Source organism: Arctopsyche grandis, chromosome 3, assembly GCF_051622035.1.
Source record: "Arctopsyche grandis isolate Sample6627 chromosome 3, ASM5162203v2, whole genome shotgun sequence".
NCBI lineage: Eukaryota > Metazoa > Arthropoda > Insecta > Trichoptera > Hydropsychidae > Arctopsyche > Arctopsyche grandis.
The window spans coordinates 14,364,872-14,387,733 of NC_135357.1; the positions used below are offsets into that span (position 1 = coordinate 14,364,872).

General features: G+C 33.3%; 1 protein-coding gene across 1 annotated transcript in view; it reads left to right on the plus strand.

The window, feature by feature from the left end:
- Positions 1–22,862, plus strand: part of sns (nephrin adhesion molecule sticks and stones) — a 328,226-nt gene that overhangs the window by 295,803 nt on the left and 9,561 nt on the right. The window contains exon 8 of the mRNA XM_077428473.1: positions 3,407–3,560. Within this exon, the coding sequence (XP_077284599.1) occupies positions 3,407–3,560 (154 nt within the window). The remainder of the gene's footprint in view (positions 1–3,406; positions 3,561–22,862) is intronic.

Below are 22,862 nucleotides of genomic sequence, written 5' to 3' on the forward strand. Positions count from 1 at the left end.
ATCACAAGCTTTTTAATACACAATAACAGTAACGATAATTAAATAAAAATAAATACGATGTACTTATTCTACGCTGATTCTACATGATATCACTAAATAATCTCATTGGAGTTGCCTTAAAATTTTGCCTTAACACTTGCCGCACTGTGATAGATAGCGAGTGACCAGGAAGTACATTTTATTTTATTTCTCCAAATATACTGAATGCAGGGTATTAATATTTTATGTATTCCTCATCAATACTTTTATGATTCGAATTATATCATTACGAAATTCAAACATTAATTAATATCAACAGAAATAGTTATTTTGGCAGGAAGTCCCTTGTGCATGTGCCTCAGATGCGAGAGAGAGAGGGGAATTAAGTACGCCGCGCGCTACCGTCAACCGCAATCGTGTGAGAATGATATCCGCCTTGGAATGACAGATCTGCTTTAGTCATTATTTTTTTCATTTTTTCAACTTACATATTTTACATTATTTGACGTTTTGTATATGATAAAACGTCATTTTATAGCTAATACAATCAACGTCTCAGAATTTGCATTATTTTAACTTTAAAGACACATTTTTAACTGGAAGCTTGGTGTCCAGCACAGTGGCTAGCAGATTTTTTATTTAATTTTTAAAATTATTCCAAATATGAAATACTAAAATACTTTTTGATCAATATATGCTAAAATTCTATTTTTATATAATAATTAATCCGGGTACAATTATAGTTTATAGGTGTACGCAAATTGCGTCCGACTGCGTGCACAATTCGCGCCCCTCATTAGTTCGTGGCTACATCCCAACTGGAGCGCATGCTGTGTACACGATATACGAAACGCGGTCTTATTTTAAGTATAAAAAATATTAATATCGTATATATATCATAAACGAACAAACGGACGGCTTAACTTTTCATATACATACATATATGATAGCATAGATTATTTATAACATGTTAACAATGTAAAGTTTTTTCGCTTACTGAAAAGACATTTGTTGTAAATATGTAGAATATGAAATTTTAGAATTATTAAAGTTTGTTTTTGTTTTGTGTAAATATTTGCATTCTCTCGTCGCGCATTATTCGATAAAATCAAATTGGCAGTGCGTCGTAAGTGATATAAACTTTTATGTACGGCATTAGTGCGAAAGCATACTATCGTATCACACTTTGCCATCTATTGGCCGTGTCATCACTTAACGGTATCGTGCAAACTTGCACATTTCCTTTTCTACAAATTTTCTCTTTTCCAATTTTTCCGACACGCCCGCTCGTGTGTATCTGTGTGTGAGCACGAGTCGGGAGAGAGCAGAGGATAGGAAATAATTTTATGGTGCGAGAGTAATGGAAACATCGGGGTCTGCGTAATTAGATCGGTTTATCGATCTCGCTCTAAAGGTTAATGCCGAACTAACACACACCCACACAACGCGATTTCACAACAGTATTGTGCGAAAGGAAAGGACCGAAATTGTTTTTATCAAATGTAAACGTGAAACTTTGGCCAGCCAATGGATGTATGGCAATATAGAAGTGAAAAAAAAAAAAAAACATAAAATTTATCGTTTTTTTATACTATTGTATATTGTATTATGAATTATGCACGCACGCGTAGTTGTTTTGGTGAAGTTTTCGTAAAGTTGGTCGCGGCCCATCATTAGTCGCGGGGAGAAGGATGAGGTGCAAGGGTGTTCCGAAAAAGTTTTCCATTAATTTTCCGGAGTCAAAAGACCGCAATTAGGAATTTCCCGCAATCAAAACCGGCTTAAGAGTCGCTCTGGTCGTGACAGTTTTGCTAATTTGACGAGAGACGACAACGACTTTATTTTATTTTCTTTCTTGTTATGCGATTAGAATTGAAAGGGTTTCAAGATGAACCATTGTCTGTCTATTTCCGCCGATACTCTTTATTATGTTTCAAATTAAGTGTTATATTATTCTACTTCAGTCGGTATAGCATTGTGCTCAACATTGAAAACATTTGTTGGAATGACCGTTTCTGCACCTCCTACAACAGTGGTTGCCACGCGGGCTTTTGTCGGGTGTAGTTCATTTGTCCAGTATTGACCTATTATTTTTTATCTATAGATCTAGTGGACAGAGGTTTTCAATGTTTTATTAAAAACATGAATAATAAAATAAATAAACAAGTACTATGTAATGTAAAACAATAAATCAATAACGATGTAAATATTTTCGTGTTAAATATTGTATATAAGATCCGTCGTTTCCTTTTTTTGTCTTTGTCGGGGAGGTTTATTCAGATTCATGCCGAAAATATGAACTACACCCGAAAAATTCCGCTTGGCAACCACTGTTCTACAGCCAAGTCCTGCCGTATAACTTTATTATTACTAATCAATTTAGTTAATAATTGGGATCCAACTGAAGAAATTGGGATACATTTACTTCATTCTGCTAAATTTAGAGAAACGATATCGAAGCTATTTTTTTTATCTATATTTACCATGGTATCATTGCGGGTTTTGCTACAAGGCGACACCTTTGTATGGCCAACTGTGGCTTTACATATACATATTAATAACACTATTATTATAATTTTGGAATTATATTCAAATAACAGTGACTTCTGAGGATAGGTTACAAATTTGTTTGGAACCGTTTCAATAATTAAATCAGATAAATTGGAAACGATCGACCTGAAGCCACATACATATATCCAAGGTCTGGCCAGTAACACTGGGCCATGTATTGAACTCATGACCCCTCAGTTGATAGCATTATACAGCTATGCAGCTGTCGTGGGAATTGTGACAAGGAATAATACTTATCTTCCTACAAATTGAAAATTGTAGCTATATTGGCTATTGTCCTTAATTGTGGTGAAGATTTGATGGTAGTAAATAAAAAAAATTACTTACACTCCCGTAGGCAACTACACGACTTACATACATACATACCTACATAAGTATCGAGACATATGTAGACTTTCATTGATAGCAGACATCATAAGAATACCCCATGATTATATAAATAATGTTTATTCGAGTGTGATTTACATATGTACGTAATACATAAAAACGTTTTAAATTCGATACGTCTCGTTTAACCTTCAAAAGCAAAGTTTGTTGTCGGAGGGACTCCTTGGGGTGGTCGCGAGCCCCGACTCCGTCTGCGACTTTTAGCGCGAACACCTCATCTTGTCGGATCGATATGCTAAACTGAGCTGGGCTCGGTGACCCTTTAAAAGACTTTCTGTGTACAGAGCAGATAACGCTGCGCCGCGCTCTAGGCATCTGTCCCTAAACATCGCGCAGTAATTTCGCCCGCTGCGTAAATACAGTTAGATTATCATAAATCTTACAACCCCCTCGGCCGGCCGGATCTTGTTACTTTTTTAACGGGATTTTTTCAAGCGTATTTATTTTGCGGTTGCTTGTTGACTTTCAGATCCTCCGGGAGCGCCGTACATCGAAGGCTACACGAGCGGCGAGACGGTGCGAAGGGGTCAAACGGTTGAACTCGTCTGCAGGAGCAGAGGTGGCAACCCTCCAGCCCAACTTATATGGTATAAGAACTCCGAGCAGATACAGATGACTTACAGGTAAAATTACCAACTATTATAACTATATTATTTCTAATACGGTAAAACTCCACCTACAGATCCAAGTACAAATTACGACAAATCTGTATTCATGCATTAATCTAATTGACGTTTCGTCATCAACATCATTATTATTTGTAACTATTCGCCATTCACTACGGGATGGAAACCTCTCTAACTCACTCTCATTCATCTCATAAGTAACATTCACCCATCTCAATTTTGGTCTTTCTTGCATCGTTCAACACTGTCTGGGTAACTATTGCAGGTCCAATATTTTCATTCACTGCACTGTCTCTAGTTATATGTATGTATTTACATACCTTTCACCCATTTATAGCCAGCAGTATAGCTCGGTAGTTGCGTTAATGCTAACCACCGAAAGTTCCCTGGTCCCTGTTTTGGCCTCGTTTGAAAAGTATTTATTCTGAGTATTTCTATAGAGCTGCTGGTCAGAATTTGTTATTTGTGACTCCAAGTTAGGGTTTCTGTATTCCCGGACTTTTTCAATTCACGGGACACGGGATGGAACCCGGGACACGTGTAAAAATCATTTTTTATTAATAAAAAAAATATCTATTTACAAAATATAAAAAAGTAAACTATACATAATATAACTATTAACTGGAAAAAAAGTAATTATAAAAGTAAACTTATTTAAAGTAGCTTCTTAAGAGTACTAAAATATTTAAATGAGAATCCGAAAGCCTATTTTTAGATTTGGAACAAAAATTTCCAGCAATGGAAAAAACTCTTTCAGTTTCAGTCGAAGTTGAGAATGTTTTACGATTCTTTGTGTATTTGATTTATTATTTCCCTTCGTTCAGTCTTGAAAATGTTGTATATTTTCAAGATTTTTTTAAATCCAATTCCCGGGATTCGAGATAAGAATTCCCGGGACACGGGACAACAAAAATTCCGTGAATTCCCGGGAATGTTTGTCCCGGGACGACCCGGATCAGAAACCCTACTCCAAGTTGATCATTTCCTATGAGAGTTTGCCAATTTATCTGATTTATTTGTTGAAACGGTTCCAAACAAATTTGCAAACCAACTTACCTATGTACTGTATATTTGTCATCACCATTTGAATATACATAATTTTAAATTTATAATCTCTTAATTTATATACATATGTATGTACATATGTACAAGTTTAAAACTTAAAGCAACTATGATGGCATCATGGTAAAATATAAATTTTATTTATAAAATATAAATATGTGTTGTCTTCTTTATACCCAAAATGCACAATTCTTTGAGACTTAATGCAAAATTTTGACAGACATTCGATGCCTAAATTTCACATCCATCAAAAAACATCGATTACATTTTTAATGTAAATACCTATATATTGTTTATATAAATAATGTAGTAGTAGCTACTATTGAATTCACTTCCATTAATAATTCACTTCCATTAATAATTCACGTATTATGATTTTAATTTCTAAAAAATAGCATCGTTATAATCAGTCAAAGTAACATTTTATTTTATTGAAAAGGATTTTACGTAGATTAAAAACCACCAAATTTCTGCGAAAGGATTATGGTGTTAATCCGTTTGGTTTTTTTTTTTTACAATGATGAATTTGTGAAATTCTGTTGTCAGTGTGTCTGTAGGTAAGGTGAAATATTTTCGGCGGCTCAATTCGAAGCATAACTTTTCCGACGGCTCGGTAATCCCCATTATCATTTCGCTTATCGTTTCGAGTACAAATCCCGGATTCCCGCGGGACAACATTGTTGCCGAACAGATTAGTGACAATTTATCAACTCTTATATTGAGAATTCCGATCGCCTTCCAATTCGATGAAACTCTTCGAAAGTACGCTCGGCGATCGTTTTCTCATATTCCACACTAAAGCAACTCTCGTTAAATCTCAAATTAACATGACGTATACAAACACAAAGCTATTAAAATACACCATTATTTTCATTTCAGATTTTTTTTAAATAATGTAGCACAGTATAATATATGTACCTATGGACGTATTCTGATTTTTCAATCACATATTACTGAAAATTTTCACCGTATCGTGAGATCCAATCGTTACTGTGAATAAATAGCAGAGAATGAAACCCCTATCGAATGAGCCGCAGCGGAAAAATCACAATCTGCTAAACCGGTGTTTTTCAAACTTATTCAGCCATAAAATCCTATTCAATTCTCGAATCTATACCACCAACGTATTTATATTTTTTATTGAAATTCCCCGATATTTGAAATCATTCCACATTTATGAATTTAATGTTACAATTTTATCAACTTCTGTTTTTAGCACTCATACTTATTTGCTCATATTCGAAAATAATAATTTTATTATTATGTAAATTAATTAATATTAATGAAATGCTGTTTGGGTTTGTCATTTGACCATGTATTGAAGTCTTTTTAGTGTCACTTTGGTATTATTTAATTAACAATATTGTTTATGTCCCTATTTATCCATTTGAATTGATTATAATGATGTATTATAGGTATGGTATGTATTTACTTAGTTATTTACAAGTACTTGATTTATTTATGCGGTCAAATATTTTCAACGTTTAATTCACTAAAAGAAATGTAAAATGAAATCAAATTTTCTGATTGATTCTGATTTTCTAATTGTAATATACAAATAAGTAATACGTTAGCATTTAGTTTTTCAGATGAGATGTGCAATCTTGTATCGCTTTCGGATCGTCTGGGAAATTTTCCGAGCTAGTTTTTCTGGCATGCCGGCGAATATATCGTCAGCATTAGTCACGCTGTAAATCATCCCAAATCCGTCTTAATGGATCGGGATTCGAATGGGGAACGGATCGCGCCCGATACCCATACTACTATTTTGACAAATTTGATCCGACCACTACGCCAAACGGCCATAAATCGGAGTGATAATGCCGGACCCGGTATTGATTTCAGAAATACCGGCCGCCGTTCAGCCCCAGAACGCAGTGCAATGACCGGTTATTACTATCAATTCTTTTGTGATCGTTTATCGGAACTCTTGTCGTAAAAATTTCATACATTTTAATATGATTTTTCTTCGTTGGCGGAAACGCTAGCAGAGTATCGTCTTGATTTTAGAATATTATACATATGTATATTTTATTCAAATGATAAAACGCAAGCATTGTCTCACTAAATTCTCAATAAACGACATATATTTTATTTCAAAATATGTATATGTACACATTAAGTTATCTTGGATATATACTCTTTGTATTACTACACTAAAAATAGATGTTCTTTTTATTAAAATGTTCAAAATTTATCTCAGAAATGAAACGAAAACTTACGGAAGAAGTTAAATTAAACAGTACTTTAATTTAACTCCGCTAGAGTTCCCAAGAAACTTAGTCTTAACGCAACATAATATTTTCATTTTATTGTCTTATATCTTTTTTGATTTTTGAATAATGGAATATATTATATTTATGAAACTAGTATACCACCGTCCAATATTATGACATGAATATGAAATATGCACATATTTCATTCTTACTCAAATATATGTGCATACATTATTGATTATTTTAGTATAATTCAAATATGTTTTATTGTAAATCCAAAGCATAATATGCAGTTATATTTTTTTTTAATTTTTCCATTGAAGAATGGAAATTATTTTGTACGGAACTTTGAACGCGATTTCAATATCACTCGGAAATTAACAGCTACATAAAAACATACATATTAGTATGTTGTATTTGTTTATATACATGTGTATGTTGTAAAAATTATTTATCAAATAAACATTTTACTATACATATATATATAAATACATATGTAGAAACATACATACTCCAAAAATCTATTTTCGATCACCGCTTTTAATTTCAAGTGAAATAGAGCGTTTTTTATCGCACTTCAAATTATTTCATGTTATGAGGGTAAAGTTCGATCATAGACGTAAATTGCATACGTGGGTTCCGTTTGATTGATACCCATGCGAATTGTATCAGCGCATTTTCCGCTTTTCTGCATATTTCTACCTACTCGGGATTTGATCCACTGATTTTCCACATATATACACATTTCCACACTCGTAGACTCCTTTCCCATCCCCGTTTCCACTCTTCCGATCCGCCTCACGTCTCGGTGGAAAGCGACCCGCGGATTCAACCCTTAACCCATAAATATGAAAAAACGACCCCCGCTCGAACTCTTGATGAAAGCCTGAAAGAATAAAAAAATAAGATAACCGTGTTTGTATTGTAAACACACCCGTCTAATGTATGCCCTCGCACACACGCGCATAATGTGTGCTTTCTTTCGTGCGTTGTTAAGGTAGGGAGGAGGAAAAAAAGGGAAAAAATATATAGGGTAGAAGTTGGCTAAAGTCTCACCATAAACTGTGGGCTTTTACGACTTTGAAAACACGGTCATAAATCCACTTTTTTCGTATTAAAATTCATCGTTGTTTGTAGTTTAGACGGTGTTGCTCTCTCTCTCTAGCTGCTTCTTTAGTTTAATGTTGCCAGATCAAATATTGATAATAAGATGAAGATATGTTTGCTAGGAGCGAATGTGAGACGAATTACTTTTCTTGGATGACTTTTTAACTACGCTTTCTTAATGGTGTAACTTCTAGTGAAGCTTTTATTTGAATAATTTAACTGTGCCGTCTATATATACAACTTTCAGGATTTGTTGTATGCATGTCCGGAAAGCTTACTGTAACAAAAAAATCGCCCAAAAATCGGAAACGGAAAGGGGAAAAACGGGAATGAGTGGCATTGCAACGCAATAATTTCAAATGTTTTCGCGTCGCAACCTGCGTTGTTAGGGTAAAATAAACAAACAATTGAATAATTTCAAATGTGTTGCTGCCTTCATTTTTCCGACAAATGGAAACGGGAACGGGAACGGGAATTGCATGCGTTATTGTGGCATTGCAACGCATGCCGGGTTCAGCTAGTATAAATATAATATATGTATATCTACGTACATGCATACATACATATCTATTCGTAGAAAATATTATGTGATTTCTCTCGTATCTCGAAATTCAACATTAAATATTTAAAATTTCTTTCCAACCATTTTAAAACAGGTTTGTGTCTTTTTGTTAAAATATACCTTAACTTGATCGTAATATAATTTTAATATATAAATATTATAATATAATATATTTATAGACGGTAGATTTAATGAAATTGTTTACATAATACATGTTATTGAGGTAAAATTAAACCATAAATTTATAATAGATTTGCCAAGATATTTGAAATATTCAACTGAAAGTCAGATGCGAAGCTTTGAAATACATATATTGGAATTCCCAGAAAATTATTTCAGAAAATCTTGAAAATAATTAATTATTCTTGTTATATTATTACTCCCATTTTTGAACAACAAGTGAAAACATATATTTGATTAAATTTTCAAAATATCATTTGCAGTGTAAAATTGTATTATTTTGTGAACAAAAAACATTTGATGTTTTCACAACCGAAATTTGTCAGTTTCTTTATTTAAATGAATTAATCAAAATTCGAGCTTTAATTTAACTTCTTTGAATAGTTCTTCGGCTATGTCTATGACATATGTACATACAATAAGACTCGACCAAAACTTATCAAGTTTAATTGCACAGCTCCTCTAAACTAAATTTCATTTGTATGTATGTATTGGAACTTCCCTATTATGTAATGAAAACCTTTCATGTATGCGATTGTAAAAGCATTTCATTTAACAATGAGTAAACGTAAATTAAATTCTCCAAAATGGGCTTCGCATATTTTGAATCAGCCGTTATAATGTATACACACATACATAGATACTGTTCTATTTTAATCAACTTACGAGGCACGTAGTTACAAATACAATTACCGCTGAAAATATTTTGTTTTCAATGGTGGAAAAGCGCCAGCCAGCCATCACAGACTTGTGTGTACTTTGATGGTCTCTGATACACGTTTATGATGCTTAGTTAGCGACGCATATGTGCCTAATAACAGTCTCAGTAATTGAGTTATATCTCTGCGTCTGTTTCCTCCTCTCGAGCCTTATCCGCCGATGAGTTCATCTCGTTCTGGAGACGAAACGGTGCGGGGAGTTTTTGCGGCGGTTATCCTGCGAGCAAAGAGGTGCTTCATCATCTTGTTTTAAATTGCCAGATCCTCGGTGATCCCTGTCTGTGTGTGCTCAGCCTCGAGAACGTAAGAGGATTTGCGCGCCGAAAGGACTCTCGTCGCCATTGTGTCGGCGTGATTTCGCCACCTGGAAAACGCCACTGCACATTTTTCTTAATTTACTTCTAGCTCGCAATCTCTACATAAAATATATAGACTTATATTTATATTGTCAGACATATATAAAATTACTTCAATAGTAACTTCTATTAGTAAAATATTGATATTGGTTGCCTTCTGTTGATGTTATCCGACTTTAAGGCTGTTTATACGGATCAAGGAATTTTCCCCTCAGAATTCACATCTCGACAAGCCAGAAAAGGGTATTTCGTTATGGCGGATTCCAGCAATGTTGCATTCAATATTGTCTCGACCCAAATCCCTCACAGTACACTTTCTTGGATCTGCACAAAAACAACATTCTGTTATTAGAGATGTTTCCGTATGAAGTTTTCATCACCTTCTTTTTCTTCAAGCCAACAAATCATTACATTTTTCGCCTTTTTGGTACACTGTACTCTCGATTATCCGTGTGCGGATAATATGTACATGCTTGCAATAAATTCATTTTTTTTTTTATTTCAACGAAAACACTTGCTTCGTCAAAATAAAAGTCCTCTTTCGAACATAAATCATCCACAGAGCTTATTACAATCATGTGTTGTGGAAATGCATTAGGAGCCCATAAAATGAAACTTTAAGTAATTAGATAAGCAAAAAAACTTACATCATATAAGAGAACTGAAATAAAAAAATCTTCCTGTTGATTCTTGCAACTAAAAAAGCAGCATGGATGGATAGAGAAAACTTCGAAGATTGTTTGAGGACTTAGTAAGTTCTTGAAGTGAAAGACTTTTAAAAAAATTAAGGGTTGCCACAGAATGCAGTGTTTTAATACCTATAAATAATGCTCCTTTTAATCTGAATGAAATTATAATATATGTATGTATATGTGTATGTATTAAAAACAAACGACGGCCTAATAGTTCAAGTCTAATTCAACCCATGGACCAAGGTGTTATATCATCAATGAAACGGCTTTGCCGTGCTGGTCTTCTCAAGACTCTTGCTGAGGAAGATGATGACTTGATCGATTTCTGGAAAAATATGTGCACGGATGAGGTTGCTGTACGTAGGGGAGAGTGGTGTACCTGTGGACAATTTTAGCTTTTTCACTCATAGCTCAGCAACTTTATTGTTTTATGCAAACTTTTTTATGTCATTAGATAGGTTGAATATTCGAGATTAAAATCAAAAAAGAAAAATTAATGATAGCATAACAGTTTTTTATTTTTTGCAAAAATAATAGAGACAAAAATATTGTATGTTGTACCTTTGGACAGATATGATAATTTATACAAAGTAAACTATTTCATCCAACGTTGAAATTCTCAAGGTCTACATTAAATTCTAACTGTGATTTGAGTCTCCCAGACTGGCCTACCACTCGAGGAGGAGGCAATTTCCCAGAAATTTCCTCTCGACAAATATTATAAATTTTGTCATCGACCACAAGGAATCTGTCTATCGATATTTTCTTGTAATACTTAATTTCAATATCATTTTCGATTGGATTATTCATAACTTCAGCAACATAATACTTGAAAATCTTCTTGGTTGTTAATTTCACAAGAACCTCTAACCTTAACCTCTGGACGCGTCCAGAGGTACAACCAAATAAATGTCCAAAGGTACAACAAAACGAAATATTCAACTAATATTAAATTCCACTTCTTTGTGGTTACGTTTTAACACATATATCGTCGTTACTAAATAGTTAAATAACCACTATACAAAACTAAATGCATATCTTGTATGAAAAGTTATTTTAATAAATATGAAAAAACAAACAGTTCGTTGGTAAATATTTACTTTTGGGTCCCAAATAATTCTCGAAAAAACTCGAATCTGGCAGCGCGCGGCACCAAAAGGTGGATTGAATATTGCCAATATTCGATGTTCATAATTCCCTAGAACATTGTGTAGCAAAAATATTTTCCCCGACCGAAATGAAGTCATTGTCCACAGGTACATGCGTCCATAGGTACACCACTCTCCCCTACACCAGCGTTTCCCAAACTATTTTTTCCGCGACCCGGTTATTTTAATATTTCTCCTTCGTGACCCACCAAATTGTTTAATTGTTATTGTTACCTTTTTTATCGCCTATACTACCGGCCTATTGTTAAAATAAAATAGTTTTGTTACGATTTCAGTAAAAATTGATATTTAAAGAAGTTTGTCAAAAATTAAATTTTAAAATGATATTTAGACTCGGTGGATGACTTAAATTAAAATTAACTGGTGGTTCAGCCGTTCTAGGAGGACAGGACACTCGAAGAAGAAGAAGGGTGACTTAAAATAAGATTTTTAAAAATCTAAAAATAGTTTATGTATGTAATTATACAGATTCTTATATAGCGACAGACCTCCGTCTGGCTGAATCGAGAAATAAATGGAAACAGAAAACTTCATGATAATGCAGGAAACGACATGATTACAATCCTCAGGAGTGAGGTACATGACTGTATACATATCGTATATCGCAATTAAAAGAAAGTCGCATACTTGAATGTACATACATAGGTTTGATTCGTTCAAGCCAATATGCATAAAATCTTTTTTTTTATCGTTTAAATGTACATATTATGTATTTACATACATATTTACATAGGAATGTATATGTGTGTGTGTGTGTATGCACGAGTGAACATTTTCCATAATTAAATGTTTTAATTAAATACGTCCAAGTTTGCCGAGCGCTCACTCCCTCTACACCGAGAATGATTTTCATTAAGCTCTCTTCCCACTTCGCACCCCCTAATTCCGCACATTTTTGCGTTTTGGCGTTACACCATTTCGACCCTACCCATCTGTTCTTCAAGGGTCAGATTGGCGTGGCGAGAGTCATGCGCTGTCCCGGCAAGGGCCGACACTTGACGGCTTCTGGCGCGGGACGCTTATTAATTTTCACTCGATTTAAATCGAATGCCATTCAGTCGCCACGAGTATACTTCATTCCCTGAGACAATGCTGCTTCTCAATTTGTTTTTAAATCAATTATGTTTTTAAATGTCTTTTTTTTTATTTTAATTATTAATTAGCACCACTATCTGATTTCCGAGATTCAATTACTGTAGGTGTCCATTCGTTAAGGTGACTCACAAAATTCATTTCAATTCCATTAGCTGATTGCTCCACTCTTTTTCAATTATAATTTTATAAAATATGAATCGAAACATTCGAAATTATCTCATTTCGTATCTAAATTGACAATATCTGTCTCTCCTTTTGAATGAAACGTATTACGATGAAAGCGTTCGTACTTTGGTAGCATTGATTATTTTCTTTTTAAGTGAATTTCAGTACTTACTACGATTTCTTAAATTCGCTGCTCAAGAGTGATTGTATCGTGTCCAATTCGCTGGCCAGTTTTTGCGCATCTAAAATGATAAATATTTATTTTCGTAGTAATATTTTTCTTATTGTTATATGTGTGTACGTATTTGAATATTAATATCGACCACATACAACTTCGAAACTGTAAATTTCACTTTACTAACATTAAACTTTCAATTGCCATATTGAATTGAAGGATTCCTAGAGGTTGCGGTAGACCGCATAAATATAAACGAACTTGCGAATTCATTTCCTTCATATTTAAAAATAATATATAATTTGCATTGCAAAATATAATAGTAGACAATTGAATTAAATAGAAGTTTTGCTCTTTTGTAAAACTATTTTAGAAGTTGAAGCACTTTGTATTATTCTAGTGATAAATTGAAAGGAGCAGAAACTCGCCGTTCGCACATTAGAGCGCAGACACAGTTAAAATTAATAACACACTTTGCAGTGGAAAATATATTGCGTTTGACTATAGAAAAATTCCCCAACGTGCTTGTACTGGTAGTTGTAGTAAAAATTAATTACCATTGTCAAGCGCTCAGCTGATATGAGTGCAATTTCCAAAGAAAACGTGAAATCGAATCGTTCGTATATAAATAAATATGCTTAAGGTAAATTGTTTCACTGGTGAAACTGCAGCACTTTTGAAAGTGATTTGCAAAAACCGAGCATCGACAAAATGCATAAGATTATGCTACGAAGCTGCTCAAGTTAGACTATTCATTCTTATAATGCGACTCTATGCACCGACTATCCTCGCAAAACTTCAGTTTAAATATGGACGTTATCGCAAAACTTATAATTTCTTCGTGTGCACGTATTGAAAATACTTATCTCCACCTTCTCATTTGAAGTCGTCTTAAAAATTTCAAATCTAAGGATTCATTAAATATCACTTGTCTGCGCCTGATTTTATACCTACGCTAAATCAATATATAATACTAATGGAATAAATTAATCAATGCTAATAATTGTTATCTCAAATTGGATCTAATTCACTAATTAAAGTATTCGAGTACTCCAGACGTCTACAAATTGTGACCTTTGGACCTTAGTCATAACGAGACGACGACCAGGACCTCTTGATTTTTTAAATAATAATTATGTTCGTCATCGCTTTTCACTCAAAGGACCCAAATGTCAAATTGTCAATTAACAAACGTCTGAGCCATACTAAATATACATAATTTGGGGTTGTATTACAATGCAAAATTACAACACAGTTTCCTTAAATTTAATATTATCATGAATTGTTTTTGAGTGAATGTTTTTAAGAGAATTTGTGTGAAATTTTAATGGATCTATGTATACAGTGAACCTTTGCTTAAAAATGCTTAAAAAATATAATAAAAACTATCCTTAAAAAAGAGATATATGCGAAAAATATACCTTTTTATATATCCCACATTAATTTTATTGAAAAAATCCAACTAAAATTTATAAAAATAAAGTTTTTTTTAAAAAGTTTTTCTATTTAAGCCAATACTACTGTTCCCGATATTTTAAACCTCCTATCCCTTGACAATCTTTCTGTCTGGCGACGACTCACTGATGCTACATACATTCCTTTTTATTTTCCTAAATGGTTTCCTTGATTGTCCCGATTTACTGAGTAAGTTTGGTTTCAGGATCCCAGTTAGGTATACTAAGCACGTTGCACTCTTTTCACTTAATCCATTCAAAACCAATTCCCTAAAATATTCCTATGTATGTTTAACGGGGAGCTGAATGACGTTGATCTATTCGGTATTTCCTTGCATCAAATCAGGACTTGCCATATTGCCATTTGTATTTCTATTATATAATCTTTATCCAATATTATATCACTTTATGTTTAGTTATGCACTGTTCTATTTAGTCGTGTTTTAGTTTTTATTCTTTTCTTTTTCATTTGTCTGTCTCTACATACATACATATGTATGTACCATTTTATGTAATTTGTAAAAATCTATAATTGGGTTCAGATGCTATTTTGTTACATTTATTCTTTATTTTTATGCATTTCTACATCTGTTGCCTGTTGATTTTTCAATAAATAAATAAATAAAAGATCCACAAAAAAATCCACTTTTTGAAAACTTTTTCGATATGAATCGATAAGTTGGTGGTAGGGATCCCAAATATTCGTCAACTTCAACTATTCGAATATCGAATAGTAAATCAAGAGCTATTCGAATATATTCGAAAATTAAAAAAAGGTAATTACATATTTACCAAGCATAAATTTGAATTAATCGTCTTATCATAGTTACCATTGAATTCCACCTCGATTTTACAGCCAATAATAATTTACCAATTTTTTATTTTCTTTATTCATTATGATTTCTTGTAAAAATGTATATTTCGCCGGTGACTTCTTAAATATTCGTATTATTTTTCTGATGTTTTCTAAAATTTCGTAGAGATTATTCTCGATCGGAAAGTTTCAAACATTTCCGTATTTAATGAATACAAATCTGTTTCTTCACATGTAGACATTTCATCCTCTTCATTATCTTCATTTTATCACAATTATCCCTATTATATATTTCATTTTCTTCATAATCGTCGGCTTCTTCGTCATCACTCTTTTCATATTGATTTTGTGTATTTAGTTTATGAAAAAATATATACACGAATAATATTCGTGTATATACATATAATAGTTGATGAAATATTCGAATAACGAATGACTGAAAAATCAGACGAATAATTCGAATACTCGAATATTCGATTGGGATCCCTAGTTGGTAGCATAGGACTTGTTTAAAATCAATGTTTTTTTATTCAACGTTTCTTTGGTACGATGAAAATTTTCCACTTGGTCCATCGATGAAAATCCGAGATTTACGTTTTTCGCTCCGGCCTAATGTACATATTATGCATAACTGTGTATGTCCTTTGACGATATATTTTGTAGATAAGCAATCGTGCTTGTTTTGAATTTTATGACACGCTATCAAACCCCCTGGAATAACACAATACTAAGCCCTTTTCAAAACATTCGGATTTTAAGGACAACTTTAGCGTCGAATTAAACGCATCGAATTACATACAGCGTCGATACGATGCGCCAACCACCCCCCAAGTTAAATTTTAATCCCCTCCTAATACATCCGCTCGCACCGAACAACGTGTGAATTACACTCTAAAGTGAACCAATTTTTCATAATTCACAACTCGGCCACATTAATTTGTAATTGCGCTCTCGACTTTCGCCGGTTGAATTCCCTTTATGCGACTATATCGCATACAACTGAACTTTCGCATATTTTTGTTCACAATTGTCCCTCGCTGCTCGTTCGAATCCCAAAGCTATATACACGTACAGAATTACAATATAAAAACGGCAAAATTCGGATGTTTTCTCTTCTTTCTTTTTTTGGCTTTTCACAACGGACACGCATCGTATAAGCACTTTTTTATGTTTCGGATCGACGCCTCCAGCTATTTCATTAAATATATCATTATAATAGAAGCCAAATTTATATCGTACTTGTAATTATATCCCAGACATTTTTATTCACATACAAAAAAAGACAAGGATGCTACGTAATACCATATCGCTATACTTGAATTATATTTTTCGTATTCAATTTATTCCGACGATAATTTATTGCGAGCATTTTCCGTGCTGAATGCATGTACGTAATTGGAATAGTTATCGATGAAACGTATTGGCTTTATTTTTATCGGCGCGTTTAATTAAAATATATGTGCGCGCACTGGAGCGTCGAACGTAGTCTACCGCGCTATCAGTTTACGAGCAGAAAATTTAATCACAGTATTATTCCCGAAACACAGTCGATTTAATTCTGACGTCAGGCAATTGTATCACATTCCAATCGCTTGCTCCTCAACCAGCATATACTGTCCGAGTGGTTGGAGTGTGACTGGACGAGTTCAAAAATCGACCCGTTTAATTGACTTTGGAACGTTCGAGAAGCGGCGATTTTAACCCCCCCATTTAACTCAATATAATAAATATTTTCTTTTTTAAACGTGCATTTCAATTAGTAGTTATTTTATTTTTATGCTTATTTATGAGGATTATAAATTCCGATACCGGTACTGCCGGTTTTTTTTTGTAAAAATTCAACCTTTGGTATTACCGGTGGTACCGAAATAAATAGTTTCAGTTTCATATCATTTGACTTGATTTGAATTTAGAAGAAAGCGTTATATCAGCTAGTTTGTATGGATTATTTGAAAAATAAGTCAAAACTCAGCATCCTTTTTGATCTGCTATTCAAAGAAGCCGTTAAATTATTCATAAATTTAAAATCAAAAATGAAATGTGTGCCGCAAATATCGTATTTATACCCGAGACTATTTCGGAATAGGTACATATTGATTTATAACTGATTTTAGATAATGAGAAGCTTTTTCGCTATACATTTTTCACGGAATTTTTTCTCTTTAAATAATATTTAAAATCTGAAATTCCATTTTTTATCTTTTTGTATTTTCTTTTACTTCGTTATTCTTTTTTACTAGCCCCTTCTTACTTCACTTTCGATTTTTTCGTATGACGACATTTTTCTTGTTTACTTATTCCTCTCTTATTTTTATTTTATTGTAATCTTGAATGTTTCATTTTTTTACATACCTCCTTTTTATCATTTCATTTACATTCTATCGGCTTTGCCACCTCCCCGAATTATGTTAAAAAATTAATTAATCGATCCGTGCCACACAAAAATTCTTCAAAGCACAGACCACACATAAATTTATTAACATTCTTTTTGAAACTCTCTTTTTGACTTTTTTGATCGGTAATTCGCGCGATGTATAAGGATTCATTAGAATGTAGAAGGAATACATTATTTTGTAATTGAGAAAGCAATTGATTAAAATAATTAATGATTATCCGGCACTACCTGTAGTGGGTAATTTATTTTCGATGGTACCAGTAGTGATAAATGTCGGTATTTTTGGAATTCCTAGTAAGGATATTACAGTCGGTTCGCAATTTTGTGCCAAATGTATCTAAGATTTTTTTAAATTTTGTATGAATTTCCGTAAACGAGCCGTTATATTTGAAAGTGGCGTTCATTTCTCGAAATATTTCCAATATTTCTTGAAATATTGTTTAACAATATTTAAAAATCTGGTGGCCTGTAATACATTTATTCTGCTTTTGAATTAAAATAAGTGATAATTTCATTGATGGTTCACATACGAAACTGTGGTGACAACGTTTGAATAAATTAATCCTAAACCAAACATCCATATGGGTAATTTTTTGATGTCGAATCTGATTTGAAAATGGTACATTTGGAAAAATGCACTGAAATGAAATGCACCCAATATGAATTTTTAGTATATTGATGCATCGTATGGTTATTCTCGTAATGGGAATTAATTCATTGTACATATTTCAATTGTAACTGGATACTTTACTTTTATTTTACGGCTATAGTTAATTTAAATATCCATTTTTCGTAAAGTTTTTTAAATTATATTTACTCGTAACTCATTTGTTATATTTTGTAGTCTGAAAATTTTGTATACATTTGAAAATATTAAATATTGCAAACGTTTCTACTTTTGACAAAACGATGTAATTATTTATTTTTAATTATTCAATTAAAAGAAAAGTATCTTACTTTTTTTATACATATGTACAAACATACGTATATTTTGTATTTTTTTTTTAAACTTCAGCGACGGGCAAAAAAATTCGACCTTTTCAAAGTCTACCACCCAGCTATTGCTGTACGTTTTTGTAACGTGTCCCTGAAATTATTAAAGACGTGCTCCCACAGCTTCCTAAACACACCCACCCTGCATAAATTTAACTTACCTAAACACGCCGTGTGCAGCTGGGCCCAGACGCTCTCCGCAAGTATCATCACTCATGTCGCCCCGAAGCCGTGCGCGGATCACAGTTTGACATGATCATCATCCACATGACAAAGTTTTCAGTTGGCTGCGAGCGCCATAACACTTTGGGTTTGATTAAAAAACTTTGCCGGACGCGCCCCATTCCCTGAACTTCTCCACTGTAAGAGCAGAATAGAAAACGAACCACTCCTTTTTACAGAGTTTTGCGCGTATGTGTGTATATACATATGTACATATGTGTGCTGAAAAAAACTTAAATCCTCTCGTTATCCGGTGCGGATAACGGGACCGTTCATCTTGCACATATGGCAATCGCCACCGCTTTTCCTTTCCTTTCGCTACACTTGTCTCACTTTGCTATGCTACCCCACCTTTAGGATATGTGTGTGTCATCATCATCTGTGAAATGTCTTCGGACCACCGCTGACCTAAATTCTCACGCATTTATTTACCCGTACCCTTTTCTTTCTGTTGTCTTTACACTGCACGATATCTTATCTACGTTTGAACTTGCCGAATGGATTTTTTTTGAAAATTTCAATCATATTATATTTCCATAATTTATATGATTTTTACGTATATAATATTTCTATAAGTTATTATTTATTTAATATTTTAATATACTGTGTAATGCAACATCGATCTTTAATACATAACTTTGTCTGTAACATAAACGGGAAGAAATGTTTTCATGGAAACAAATATAACTGATATAAATGATGTGTCTTGCGGACCGAATTCGGCCTGGTTTTATCTTCAATATATTTATTTTCATTCTGTCTTCCGGAGTATTGCTTAGGTTTTATTTTGTGCACACGAATACATACACGTCTTATATGTCTCTACATTTGTTTACAAACTTCTGCATTCCTGCAATTTCTTTCCGAGTTAAATTTTAAATTTCCATTATTGTTTCGTTCCGTATACATATTTCTTTTCTGACCAATGTTTATATCAAACTTTGTTTCGAAACGTGAAATATGTAATATATTAGAATCCTTCAAATTAAGTGTTTTCTTTCCTCTGTTGACAGATTCCATGAAAATTTATTTTGACCTTTCCCTTTTCTCTACCCTTACGTCGGGACTTTTCCATTTTGGTTGGTCCACGGGTTTTTTTACAGCGTCGGTTTTATGACGTCCACAGGACCTTTAAAAAGCTTGTGCGAACTCCTCCAACCTCTCAAACTTTGCGTAACCAGTTTTTCTTTTTTTTTTGGCACATGAAGACACCCCCTAATCCGATTAACGCTCCCCCCCCCCCCTTACTTATTCCGAGCAAAATGTCGCAGTATTTATCGCGAGGACGAACAATCGAATTATTTATTATTCGGCGAGTGAAATTTATGCAGACGAGAGCGAGAGCCGTCCGTGGGTGAAAAGCACCCCGACGCGGCGTCCCGTTCTTTTGGGGTTGAAATTATTGAATTACGACGAATTACGTCACTTTATTCTTTCGCTCTGTTCTCTCGTTTCCCAATCGTTCCACTTTTTATTCAATTTATTACTCTTTTTTTTATTTTTTTCTGGTGTGGTGCGCGTTTGTCGAAATGAGGACGCTTTTGTTTTGTCCGTGTTGTTTTTATTTTTTTATTTTGTGAGCCTAATTTGATTTCGTCCGATTATAAAATGCGATTATGTCCGTTGTTAATTCGTTTTGTTCACTTGGCACACATTTGAAACTACTACAAACACTGTTCGTATTATATGATATTTTAATTTTCACCGAGCTAATAACTAGATAGCGCTCAGTCGGCGTATTTTCATGTATTTTAAATTCCAAAAAAAAAACTCATTACTTTAATATAAATGAATTACTGATACAATTTCGAAAAATTAGGCATATTTATGTATTATCACATATACAGTATATGTATATGTAAATAAACTCAATTTAAATATAATACTTTGAAAAATGAAAATTTTCTTACGATATATCTACTTTTTAGAAGCAAACATATATGCACTCATACATATGTACAATATTGTTTTAAAAAAAATAGAATTTCTTTTTTTTTTTTGTTACTAACATTGTTATTTCTTTTTTCTTTTTTTAACTCTATTTTAATAGACAATAGGGATTGATCCATCCTTAATTTCGTTTAGAATAATAATTTAATATTATTATTATTGTTATTATTCAATTGAGCAACTGTGGCGTAACATCCCAAGGATAGACAAGATGGCGGATCAAACACGCCCAATAAAAAACCCTAGGGTTTATGACGAACCTTATATGTATATGTTTTTACGTATATATGTACACGTGTACGTTTTCTTATTTTTATTTTATTTTACAACCACTCGCCGATATTTGAACGCTAACAATGACCTCTTTTGGGAATTCGCGCGGATGCCTTCGCTACCTTCATAATTTTATTTTATTGTTTTTTTCTAGACAAATATGTATGTACTTCCATATCTATCTGCGAAAATCATCGTATAATGTATATTTTTCATTAATACTCTTAAATCCTATCTTAATCAAGTTTAATTTTTTTAATTACTATATTTTCCCATGATGCTATTACAGGTTGCCTCTGAGCGACACCTATTAAATATGTATTTATATAAATTTTAAATTCAAATAGTGGTGACAAATAGTAGGTAGGATGGTTTTGCCAATTTTATAACAAACCGTCTCAACAATGAAGTCAGATAAAATAGCGAACTCTGGTAGAAAAAGATCGACTTGCGATTTACATACATATATATCCAAGTCTGACCAGCCCTGCAGAAATACTCTGAATAAATTATTTTCAATTGAGGTCAACCCAGGGCTTGAGCCCGGAAACCTCTCAGTGGTAGCACTAGTTGGACTATATTCCGTCTAACCCACGTAAGTTGATTCATATGGCGAATTACATTCCAACTGATCAAAATATATTACAACTGAAAATACAGTTTAACTGTAGGTTAGATGGAGAGGTTAGGTTCTCGTGAAACGTCACTCGACTAGTAAATTGAGTTGGAAAGCTGTATTTTTGCTTTGAACACATTCTTAGAGTTATCGTAATACGGTACTCAATACCATAATTCGTAATACCTAGCAAATATTAACGCATTCTTGGATTCATAAACATTCGTAAAAATATCAGAGCTGTCAAAACTCAACCGTTATATTACAACTGGCTCACATTGTTGAAAGTGTATTTGCGTTTGTTGAAATATAATTTACTAGTTGAACTTTATTCAAATATGAATGACCTAAAATGCCAGTTAAAATATATTACAACTGAAGATACACTTCGACTATAGTATATGTATATGTATATGGATTGAAATTAGTATTTTTTCCATAGAAATTTATATGTACATAGGTATAAATATATTTCATGATACGATTTCATAAATCAAACACACTTCAGCCAGTCGCTAGGCGTTTCCTGTGTAGTTTTTCTTTTTGAGAGTTTTCCGTCCGCTTTTCCCCAGTTAAGCGAAGTTTCGACCACTGGCGAAAAACTGACGAGGAATTTCAAATAACTTTGCGGAAGTGCGCCTTTTTGTGCGTAACTTTTGTACGAATCGGCACCTTCGCCTACGCGTCTATTTTTAATATTGATCTATTCTGTCCATCTCCGTTTATACATACATACATATGTATGTACAACGATACTATCAAATTGTATAATAGCATTTACCAATATTGCCTATGAAAACTTATTTAGGTAATATGTTACATGTGTGCACATCCATAGCGGAAAAACACAAATAAAATCGAATCAGTTGAAAAACGAAAACAACAAAAAGCACCCGCACACTCCGTACATCCAATGACCATAAATTTGTGCTCGTTCAAATTCCACATCCTTTTAATATTTATGGAGATTATTTTCCATAACTGTTACGTTTTTTCCTGCTAGCTTCCCCATTTTTTCCCTCACTCTCTCGGTCTAACTGCATATTTTCGTTTCGTTCCATCTCTATCGGTTAGTCCTCTCCGA